Source organism: Astatotilapia calliptera, chromosome 20 (assembly GCF_900246225.1).
Source record: "Astatotilapia calliptera chromosome 20, fAstCal1.2, whole genome shotgun sequence".
NCBI classification, from domain to species: Eukaryota; Metazoa; Chordata; class Actinopteri; order Cichliformes; family Cichlidae; genus Astatotilapia; species Astatotilapia calliptera.
The window spans coordinates 29,440,428-29,452,764 of NC_039321.1; the positions used below are offsets into that span (position 1 = coordinate 29,440,428).

Below are 12,337 nucleotides of genomic sequence, written 5' to 3' on the forward strand. Positions count from 1 at the left end.
ACACACACACACATTGGAACGTGTGCAGCTTTTAGGAATTAATAATTCAACATCTATACTATCTACCTCATCCACCCTCCGCAAATGCATTATATTTTCTTCTGTATGACGCCGGTGGCTACTTTAGTTGCTCCTGTATCACCGTATAGTTGATCCTCTTCTATTTGCTATGTCTCTGCATCTCTATTTAAGAATCAATTCTTGTTTCACTGCCTGCTAACTGACAAGCTACCCATGTGCATTGCAGGGCAAAAACAGCAGACTCATGCCACTGGATACAACAGTAACATTACCCCTGTCATTAAAGCTTTCACAGTTAGCCTTTTAATGAACCATTTTACCTCTTCTGCTTCCAAAGTCCGCTCTGCTGTCTTCGGCCCTTCTTGTTTCATATGAATTGTTTCAGATACTCATAGTGGTGGTGGTGGTGCCGGTTTAATGTTGAGCGAGGAACTCGGATGCAGTCTTATTAACGACACGTTTATGAACAATCAAATGGTCCTCGTTAAAATTTATTGATGGGCATAAAAACATGAACGGTCACTAGCCGAATATAGCGCGCCGTAGTGGGCTGCTTGTCAAGAATCTGAATCCCCACCTCTGCTATCTCTGCAGATCCCATTTAGGAAATGTTTGCTGTATCCTCGTTAAAACAGTGCAAACTTTATTAGTGGCGTATGCTACATCCTCGTATTTTTGATTCAGTCTCTCCAGTATCCAATCCAGCTATATCTAGCCACCGTGGAGGCTTTTCTCCTAAGAAATAAACCTCATGCCGCAGGAAACTCTAACACCTCCGCTTTATCAAACGTGCTTTAAAGCGTGGTTTGATAAAGATATAAGAGTAAACGATTCGGTAAACACTTTGCTGTAATACTATCCCTTGCAACAGCATGGCGCTACGGTAGATTTTGCCAGACAAAGATTGATTACACCATCAAATAGTGCCTTGCTCTTAGACGTAATGTGCGCAGGTCTGTTGTGCGACTAGAGGTAGATCCACTACTAGAACTACAAATGCGTATTTTCTTCATGAAAGAACATAGTTTTTGGAATTGCCTCTGTGCCTCCGAGAAAAAATAGTAAAAGATTATATTCTTTAATCCGATTTATGTGTACTGGTATCCCAAGATAAGTGGCGCATTGATCCACTGTACAATTTTTGTGGGGGTAAATATAATCACGTGTTGGTGAGGCAGCCAATAGCAGCCCGGGAAGCGTTGAGAAATAATTACCTGCCTTGATTGTTCTATGGCTAGATAAAAAAAAGTACACATACACTCCATATAATAATCGGATGCATGTAAAAGAGTCGGTGAAGCTTCGACATGTCGACCACGGGTCCCATAAGTAATTATTATGTGGACTCCTTGATCAACCATGAAAACGACGATGTCCTTACTGCAACTCGTTTTTCGGCGCCCGGTTCGCACCCAGCCGGTCCTCGTCCGACGTCGCTAGTACCGGAGTGTGCTGACTATCCTTCCTGCAGCTTCGCACCCAAGCCACCCGTCTTCTCCACCTCCTGGGCCCCTGTACACTCCCAGTCATCAGTGGTTTACCATCCATACAGTCACCAACCTCACTTAGGCACAGACTCGAGATATGTGCGGTCATGGCTGGAGCCGATATCAGGCGCCGTGCCTTTCCATGGCTATCCGGGGAACAACAGGCACTACGGGTTGAAGCCCGATGCATTTCAAGAACACAGAGCCGGCGAGTGTCTCGGCTCCAGCGGACGGACCTACACGGATTATCTGTACTGCTCATCCACTGACACGCGAGACAAGACGCAGCAGAATCTCCCCTCTCCTGAGTCGGAGCTCATGGCTTCAGGAAAACATAAAGATGAGAAACCGGAGCTAGATCCGAGTAAGTTCATGCGCCTATACGATCTTTTTACAACCCGGTGGGTGTTTTTTTTTTGGGATAGCTTTAAATATGCTTTTGCTCAGAGCCGTTTGAACGTCCTGCTTAAAAGTAAAATTATAAACTGCTGCATTCTTCCTTTCAGCTCAGCTCTGAATCGCTCCTTGCTATAGGGAGCAAGCTTTAGGAACTATAAAAGACAAATGCTTCTGGGCTAATATTGGGGCAATAAAACCAGACGGGGACTCAAACCTACAGGAAGACGTTGAATTTGGGAGGATGTTGCATAAGCTTAAAACACATGCAAGGTGTTCTAAAGGTGGCCTAAACTCACTTAAGAATCCATATTCGTCATATGGTGCATTGTTACGACTTTATGTTGACCCCGTGCTATTAAAGATGGCACAGCAAACCTTGTAAGCCGAATTTAAGTCCTGTATTGTTAGATGGGCCCTTTCCGTGTGGAAAAGCCACATTCTGGCTCTGTTTGACCCCCAGATGGAATAAAAGGAAATAAAAACGGTTCTCACATAGTGAAGAGATGCATGCATATGACTATCTGCTCTCTTCTCTGGGTCCAAAACAAATTCACATGACTCTTTTTTTCAGACAACTTGAGGAATGTAGGGACATACTCGAGGACTTTCACCACGGACCTGTAAAGGCTTGAACCACGGGCCATTTTATGGGCCAATAAAGTGAATAAGCGCATTGAGTATTTTACGACGGTGTTACTCACAAGTTAAGGGGACAAGGAAGCAAATCAGTGGAGGCTTGGAAAGTGCAAGACTGAGAATCTTTCCTTAAAATGTTAACTGGCAGTTTAGCTTTAACGACGTACACCCAAACTTGTGTGTGCCTTGGCACTGTTTTCAGTTTGTTGCACTTTCTGATGAGTCCACAGATTTCCTATAAATCCAGGGGCTCATTCAATTTATTTTTTTAAAGGCCGAACAGTTAATGCTGATGTCATCTGTTTCACAATTTAGCTTTATATTGTTATTCTGTCTTTATCATTGCTGTTGTTTGTATTTGCAGATAACCCTGTGGCAAATTGGATACACGCCCGCTCCACAAGGAAGAAGCGATGTCCTTACACAAAGTACCAGACTCTCGAACTGGAAAAGGAGTTTCTGTTCAATATGTACCTTACAAGAGACCGCCGATACGAGGTCGCCAGAGTGCTGAATCTGACTGAGAGGCAGGTCAAAATCTGGTTTCAGAACCGGAGAATGAAGATGAAGAAGATGAACAAAGAAAAGACCGACAGCAAAGACCAATAATGTGGACTACAGTGACACAACAACCAACAATAACCACTAGTCTAATGGACAGCACAGATGTACCAAAACACACGACAAGCGCCCCTCTCCTCCTTATATTTATCACTTTTGTTGGATTTTTTTGTATTAACCTTAACTTCCAGACTGTTTGATGCCGAATATTATTTTTTAGTGTACATTTATGTGTCGAGCGTTTAAGTAGGAAAAAAAGAAAGAAAAAAGAAAACGGAAAACTTCTAAGGAGAGAATTACACTTTGCTTTCACTTCGAGATATGTGGTTTTGTAAAAGAAATTAAAGAAGCGCAGTTTGGATACGCTTAAACTGTCCGGAGAAAGAGAATACTTGAATTCCTTTGAATTTCACAAAAACCATAATTTATGCTGTGAATGTTTTCTTTCATGTTTATTTTCTTTGTACGCTGTTGTGCAGGTGTAGTATTTTGTACAGCAACATCTGCGGTCGACATGTCTGTCTTGTATTTTTGTGATAGTTGTAGCTGTATTTGTGCACATTTTCTTTCTCCTTTTTTTGACTGTAGCCTACGAGTTTAATTATAGAGTGTAGATATAGACCTCTGCAAATATAACCATAATCCCAAGCTCTTGTTTTCTGTGTTTATTGTGGCTTTGCAGACTGTATTTGCGATCGGATTTAGCAGACTACACGGCTGTACAGGGGAATCCAAAGCAGTATTACCCCGTACTAGAAAATAAGTAAATGGATACAAAAATTTCTGAAATTCAAAACAACAGGAAAACGGACCCAACCAAAACTACAAACGCAAAAGACGGTTGATTTATTAATAAAAGTTCCTTCACATTTTTTAGTACGCACTGTTTTGGCCGCTGAGTGTGCCCCCATTACATTAAAGGCCTAAATGAGCTCTGCTATTACAAATAATGGCGAAATAGAAAGTTTGGCGTAGCCTATTTAAAGCTTTACTGGGACAGCATTGTTTTAATTTTGCTTGGCATCGCTTTGCACTTGTGTCTTAATTACAGCTTCTTAGTCGCAAACATTCACATTCATACCGTTTTATACGTTATCCATTTTAGGAGAGTAAGTAGACCTGAAAAAAACTCTCAACGCAGAATTGATTATGTTTTATATCAATAACAACATACATAGTAATTTTTTTATATAAATTTCTCCCAAAAGCACGTCTCTTTAAGGTTTTAAAATGTACCAAAACATTTTAAATGCTGGCTTAAAATAGGCGATCCTTTTTAAATTGTTCATATAATATTCTTATAGGGACAGAGATGAATGCACGAGGTTTTTACCATATTTATTTCTTTATTAGGTCAATGCCCTATATGAGTTGAAAGTAGCCCATCAACCACATTTGTGCAGTTTCCGAAAGAGTACTAAAAAACCCATTAACCACCAATTAAACACAATTTCTAACTAAATGTTAATTGCATTGCCAGGCTCATTGGCGATCAGAAAATCTGAGACCAGATTTGAAAAGTTTCGTTTTAAGCGAGAGACAGTTTCCCATGTCTCGCATTTGTTTCCTGGGATAGACCTAAATTGCCTTTTTGTGGTGGCAAACAATACGGGCAGGATGCTGTAATTTCAAAGCCCAATCCAGTGCATTTCCGCTCTGCTTGGACAAAAATGCCAGTTTTACAGCCCCTGTTGGAGCTCGGCTGTTTGTCTCAAATGCAGACCAACAAAGCAAACTCGACTAACTGGCTAGACGTCTGGGCTAAATTACTTTATGGTTTTAATGGACGCTGGTGGTGGACTCGTTCAAAGGAGAAGCATGCGCACTGTTCTGGGGACTTTTGCCTGACTGGGCCAGCCGCAAAACCCCCTGCACTTCATCATATGAGTCGTCTATTAGTCTACAATTAGATGGGAAAAGTCAATAACCATTGTGCATAAATGTGAGTGCTGCAGAGCGCTATTATCTCTTGTATAAAAGTGATCAGCTGCCACGACAGGAAACGACAGCACAGCAACTATTTCAAGTCTACAGACAAGCAAGACGAAGACAGAAGGCGCGTGTTTTATAGATTCCACGGTAATTAACTGCTTTAACTTTATTTAAAGAAAAATACAGGGTGCACACATCCTCTATACATTCAACCCTTTCTGGCCACATAGCAGTTGTCGCTGATTGGTGGAGTTATTCAGGTTTAATGACACATTTCGACACTAGATGACGCTGTATGTCCACGTTTTGAGGAGTGTGTCTGCGTTGAAGAGCTTTTTTACAGCTCTGTGGCTTGGCTGAAGAGTGAAGAGTAACCTATCGATGACAAAATGACAGATATGGCCACCAACCACATTTTGTGTAATAGGCCACAGAACAGCAATCCGGAATGCAGCCAGCTGGTTGTTGTGCTGGCCAAACAATCTGTGCAAATATAGTAATCTTTTTTTCACTTCAGAAAAAAAGATTATGCTTTTGTTATTCACTCGTTTTTTTTTTTTGTAGCTTCTTTCATTGTCTGTGGATTCATGAGTTAATACGGCTGTTTTGTGGGTGGTAGTTGTGTGCTCAATTCTAAAAACGCAAAATCATATCTGCAATATACATGCAGTACATGTTCATAGCCTTTTACAAAAACTTAATTAAGCATAATACATAATAATGCATAATCTGTGTGTTTTTTATATTTGCTGCCTCTGCTTTCCAAGCTGTAAATTCAAACCAGACTGAGACACTTTATTTAAAAAAGTATTTAAAAAATCCACAATTAATAAAGAGCCGAAAATCACATTCAGCCAGAGACTCCTTTATTAGCAGTTTTTAAACAGTTGCATCTGTAACATAAAATCAGTGCAATAAATAAATGGCAACAAAGCAACACATCGATAACAAAAGCAGCAAAAGCATAAACCGCTGCATCAATAATAATAATAACAATAATAATAACAATAATAATGATAATAATAATAATGATAATAATAATATGTCCAGTAAAGAAAGGGCTACCTGTACCATTTTAGTCCTCAGTCCGTGTCGGTTGTAACGTCTGTACCAACAATTCAAATTCTCCAACAAGTGATTAGCAATCTGCATATTTATAGAGTGTGAAAGGTCTATAAATTCGTCCAGTGCGCCTTTCATATTTTACGATGATGTGTAGAAACCGTCAGTAACCCCACAAAAACCCACACAGGCATAGAGACCACGCGAGTACTGAGCTGGGAATCGTGCGAGTTGATTGCACCTAAACATTCAATGTTAAATTTTATGAACTCCCCCGTGTGAGATTTACTGCCCATCCTCGTCGGTTTTACGGGGTCAGTAAATGGCACCTATAGCATTCATAGGTCGTGTTTATATTTGCGTGCATCGGTGCTTTGGAGCGCCTGGCGGAAATCTGTCGCCTTGGCCTCTACACGGTTTTGCATCGAGGAATGTTTTGTCTTCAATTCGGTGTTTTGCTCGGGGGACTGAATAGCTCCGAATCTGTGTTGTTTTTATTTTTAATACCGTTTTAATGCTGTTGATAAACTCCCAAATATCATCCCGACCCAATGGAGCCCAAGAAAGGCCAACTGTTTTCTGGGAACTTGTATATAACCTTCAGGGCTAGATAGAAAAAAAATAAAAAATAAAAAATACCTCATCACAGCAGCTTAATCCGCTTAGAAAGAGGGGAAATCCTCCCTGCTTTAAACACCTCATAACCCCCATACAAAGAAGCAAAACTATAAATTCAGACTACACAGGAAATGTATCATGCTTCATCGTCTTTATATCGTAACCATTTCACAACTGAATTGTTCAGCTTGTTAGAAAGGTTTTTTTGTGTGATAAACTTAACATTGATCATATTTACAGCCTCTTAGATTGTTGGTTATGATTAGTGAAGCCTTTCTCAAGGTGGATATACGTAGGGCCCACGTCTGACCGGTCATGGAAAGATGAAGGGGTGGGGGTGGGGGTGGGGGGGGGGGTGGGGGGTGAGGTTGGAGGAGGGTGAGGGAGCCTGTGGTGGGGGTGGTTGGGTGGGAATCTAAAAAAAGGAAAAAGAAAGAAAAGAGCAGCGCCTGTGACTGTGCCGGTCGAGCGAGCCAGCTGTAACCTTAGCTAACACACATCCAAAGCACATGCCATGAGCCGGGTTTGAGACTGCAAAACCTGGAAAAAAACCCACTCACGACTGCGAGGAGAAATCCGATGAGAGGAACGGCTCAGAGAGAGTGAGCTGCCGTAGATTGTCCAAAGGGGCAGCGTTTCTCCTAGTTCCGGTTTGTCTGCTTGTGTGCGCTGTGCGAGTTGGGACCCTAAACAAAAGGCTGCCATCATCCTAAAGGAGATATTCTGCTGCGAGAGAGCCCGTCTGCTTGATGCTAACTAAACATGAGCTCCTATTTTGTTAACCCTCTTTTTTCTAAATACAAAGGCAGCGAGTCACTGGAGCCAACTTACTACGACTGCAGGTTTCCACAAAGCGTTGCCCGCAGCCACACGCTAGTTTACGGACCCGGAGCAGCCGCACCGGGCTTTCAGCACCCATCCCATCATGTGCAGGACTTTTTTCACCACGGGACCACGGGGATCTCCAACCCCGGATACCAGCAAAACCCCTGCGCTTTGGCTTGCCACGGAGACGCAACGAAATTTTATGGATATGAAGCCCTTCCAAGGCAAACGCTTTATGGTACCCAACAAGACGCAAGCCTAGCGCAATACCCAGACTGTAAATCGTCGAGCAGCTCTAACCCCGGAGAAGGACAAGGCCACTTAAATCAAAACTCCTCTCCCAGTCTTATGTTTCCTTGGATGAGACCCCACGGTCAGAATCATACAAATTTTTCCTATTCTTTCAGTGTTGCCGTGTAGTGCGCGCGTGTCACTGTGTATCCGCCTGTCTGTGCGTGTGTGTGTGTATGTGTGTGTGATTGTGCATGTGTGCTAAATACATAGGGTGTACAAGAGTATGTCTCTAAACTATAAAACGAAATAAGTCAGAGAACATGATGGGGCACATAGAACCTGAAGTGCAGGCTGCTGTTACTCTGCAGCACATGCCCATACAGGGCTGAATGGTTGCTTTCCAAAGTGCCTTTAAACGCTGAATTGCTGATTACAGCCACATGACACGCTCTTTGAAGTCAATTATCGTTCACATAAGATATTTCACAAACTCTAATAGAGCTATGAGAATGGATGGATAAGTCGTAGTCTAAAATACGATAATACCATGCACACTAGCAGCATGCAGAGTGACAGGGGGGTTAGCTAAAACACAACATACCACGATTATCCCGAATTTTGAGTTTTGGGGGTAATTTGACCCACAGGCCCACTGTAGGCTCAGACACATACAGCCATAATCATAAGGGCTTTGTAGATATTACCCCTTCCATTCATGGATCTCTCTGTCCAGGCTATAAGGCTACTTTAGCTCCACACAGGTGTGCGCTTCATTTTTCATTTCTGCTCAGAGACATGCATCCCAATATCGTCCCCAACTTTATCTCTGTCTTCTCATACTTTTACCTACCTAGTTATTGTCCTCCTGTATGAGTATGAATGAAAATGTCAGTCAAGTTTATATGGGCTCTGCTGCAAGAGGAAACAGTGTAGTTTCTGTAAACACCCCTCCCAATCTGACATGGAGGAGTATATAGATTTTGTTCGTAGAGTTTTAACATCATTAAATTGATGGGGGATGTAGAGCAATTTTACCTTCGTGTACAGATTAAAAATTGAACTTCAAAGTAATAATACTATATCCTACTCCACTAACTCTTGGGGGATGTGGTTGTAAAGTTGCATCAGACCTGCAGAATGAACTGTAAATGAAGCAGACATGTGTGTAAATTATTATTACTTTGAAGACATTTATTTGCAGATCCCAAGCAAACTACGGACTCTATTGTGGGTGGTCTGTGTGTACACTGATATATGTTCCTGCTAATGGAAAATCTAACTTACCCAGCTTAACACTGCAAGAAGACATCTACTCGCTCTTTCTTTTCATTGAGTGTGATCTGGCATGTGTGAGAGCTGAAATGGGTTAGTGATTGTGCAGAGGAAATGAGTAAATTCAGAAAGAATTATCAGCCATCTGAATGTCTTTATGGGGAGATCGTGGTGAGCCCTGTTAACCTCTGGCTTTATTTCATATTTCAAGCCCCAGGAAGACGGAATGGGAGGCAAACCTACAGTCGCTACCAAACTCTTGAACTGGAGAAGGAGTTTCTGTTCAACCCTTACCTGACCCGTAAGAGAAGGATCGAGGTGTCTCACGCCCTGAGCCTCACCGAGCGACAGGTGAAAATTTGGTTTCAGAACAGAAGGATGAAGTGGAAAAAAGAGAACAACAAAGACAAGTTTCCGGGTCAAAGAGGAGAGGCCGAAGCCGAGGCCGAAGAAGAGGGGAACGAGGACGGTGAAGGGGAAGAGGCAGAAGAGAAAGAAGCGGAAGAGAAAGAAGAGACCAAGGAGTGATTTTATGGTCCTTTTATGGTTATATGGGTGAAAAAGAGGAAAAAAGGAGAGGTCCCATAAACAGACGAAGAGTCACAAGGAGGCAGAGAGCGTCAACTTTATGACCACCCTTCTATTTTGTCAAGAGGGATCAGGAATCCCACCAATATTGCTGTCATAAATAGACAAAATTCTCCATTCTTTCGTTTATCCTAACATGATGCGCATTACCATTTGGATTTTTCTGTAGAAGCTACAAACGCTTGTAGCGTTTTTTTTTCTCCATAGAACTCTGGCCATTGTTTTAAAAAAATAAGGGAGGGTAAATTAAAACGCATGTTGGATGGAAAATGGCTTAGCTATTTTTTACAATTTGCTTTTAATAATAATTGTATCAAAAACGTAGCCAAATAAGATCAAAACATGACCAACGCCGACCTGTGTTGTAAATAGATTATAGCCTACATAAAAAAAGACCACTTCAAAGTAGCCTTTCTGAAATTGTAAAAAAAATGTAGGCCTATAACTTAGTAGTAAGTGTTAAAACATCATCGCAACAGTTGCATTGGCTAGCAGCCTCTGTATAAACCACAAGTTTTATTATTATAATTGTTACTGTTACTGTTTTACTCGTTTTCATGTGACAGCCATTAGCTCCTCAGACATCTTTCTCTAGGATTACCAGGGAAATGCAATCGTTTGGAATCCTTTGATGCTACCTAAACCTGGGGAAATTGCAATAGAGATTTCTGAATATAGAGATTTCATATGGTTTTAATTTTAAAGTGTTCTATATCGACCTTATATTATTAAGTTATGTATGTAGCATTTACCCAACAAACAGTATACACTTGTTGAAGACAATTTGCGAGTCTTGGGAAGACACTTAGCTCAAAGCCAAGTAAACACTTTTGAGATTGTACCACAGCACTACCTAAAAACTCAGAGCTTTGCCTTTGCAGAATTTACAGTTCCACATTTATGGCATCGCTCTGATTTGATCGCAAGCTATTTCCCCAACAACTAAAACTGCCTATAACGCACATGTACTGTGTATGATAACAACAGCTACAATTACAACGATTTTAAAGTAAGGGAATTTTTATTTTAATGTGCTGGTGACATAGCGTAGTTGTTTTGCACTGAATATAATCTTTATGTACGTCTTGTTATATATTGATGTTAACAATATGCTCGTTTTCTGGTGTTTCTCCTGTGAAAGACGGAATTGTGTGTCCCCGCCATTGTTGATGTAAAATCACGAATAAACAAGATGGCTCACTATCATTTCTGGTTTTATTAAGACTGTGCACTCTGTTGTTAGAACAAACATCATCACCACCCTTTCTCCGTGTACACAAAACAAATGCATGCAGACATAGGTGAAGTGAAAATATGCAGGGTAGTAATTTCTTTTTTACACACTGTAAAGAGTTCAATATGAACCCCTGTTTTCATGCACGGACAACAGTAAGTAGATAACGTGCAACAGAAAAGCCCCCTGAATAATTCAAAACTGATGATTTGATGATGCCTCGATTTTCAGCCTGTGCATCCAAAAAGTGCTTCGGCAGGAGGGAAGATAGTGCAGAAGCCTCCTAAATAAAGTTTTCCCAATTTAAACTTTCAGAACAGTTCGATTAAAAAAGCGCCAGACACGCGTTTGCGGATGTATCCCTTTACCTTTTAAGGAAAGACAGCGAATCCCATTCACAGCAGGCCTACTCTCCAAAGCCTGAGTCGTATTTGATTCATCCTCTTAATAAGAAACTTCCTCTCTTCGGGGAGGACACGAAGCTTTCCTTAATGAATCTCGGGATGACTGATTGCTGTTTGAGAGATGAGATGAGCAAACATTTGACGTGCTATGTTAATAATCAAACAAAGTAATGGCAGAGCTTGAGGGAGGCTTTATCTGTCAGAGGCCATACATTTGCAAGGTGTTGCGTGAATCTTGTGTCCAGACAATCCGCCGGAAAAGCACCAGAGCGCTGAAATCAAAGCGAACGGGGGAGGCCAAGTGCAGGTAACAGGTAACATCTCTCTTCGGCAGTCCAGCTGGTTTTCATGATGACGGGTTGTAATAGACAGAGGACGTGAACAGACAACGTGAAATCTGAGTAACACACTCAAATAGGACTAAACTGCGATAAATATCAAACGGTACACCAATGTGGGTCTCTGAACGTGCTGTTAACGGGGTAAAATACCAGTACTTGCTCTATCATATTAGCCCTCAACAGAAATTTGAACCCTCTTTTTCAAAACATGAAATTCGACCTCACCCTTCTCTCGGTTTGATTCCCCCCTCACCCCCCTTTTTTTAACCGGATCTGAATTTTTCAAATTGAGAACAGAATGATTTTCAACATATTGTTTCTTTAAAAAATGCATTTATTGCAAGTTTAATGCAATATTAGACGTAATTTCAAAGTAAATAATAGTAGTAAATACACCATAACATGACCCGGGACTTGAATAATTTAGCTGCCGAATTTCAGCGTTAGGCAGCTAAATTATTCAAAGTCTGTTGCTTTTTATTTGTTCACTTATAAACGGTTCAAATAAGCTTCAGTGCATATATGGAACATTGTGGACACAAATGCAATGCCAAGGAGTAAGTGTTAGGGGATTTTATAATGTGTAGTTAAAAAGTGTCCATATTGAAATGTGCGATTGAAACTATTTATATTTAAGCCCACACTCGTAATTGGAAAATTATCCTCATCTAAGAATTCTTTTGTAAAGAAAAGGAAAAAACAAAAAACGAACTAACTTCTTGT

At 41.1% G+C, this 12,337-nt stretch overlaps 2 protein-coding genes across 2 annotated transcripts; both read left to right on the top strand.

Moving 5' to 3' along the window:
* On the top strand, window positions 1-3,752 carry hoxc9a (homeobox C9a). The gene is made up of 2 exons (XM_026154914.1): window positions 1-1,872; window positions 2,908-3,752. The coding sequence occupies exons 1-2, from the start codon at window positions 1,329-1,331 to the stop codon at window positions 3,150-3,152; spliced, it is 789 nt and encodes a 262-aa protein (XP_026010699.1). The 5' UTR covers window positions 1-1,328; the 3' UTR covers window positions 3,153-3,752.
* Window positions 3,753-7,149: 3,397 nt separating this feature from the next.
* Window positions 7,150-10,838, top strand: hoxc8a (homeobox C8a). The gene is made up of 2 exons (XM_026154915.1): window positions 7,150-7,914; window positions 9,259-10,838. The coding sequence occupies exons 1-2, from the start codon at window positions 7,479-7,481 to the stop codon at window positions 9,573-9,575; spliced, it is 753 nt and encodes a 250-aa protein (XP_026010700.1). The 5' UTR covers window positions 7,150-7,478; the 3' UTR covers window positions 9,576-10,838.
* Window positions 10,839-12,337: the final 1,499 nt, after the last annotated feature.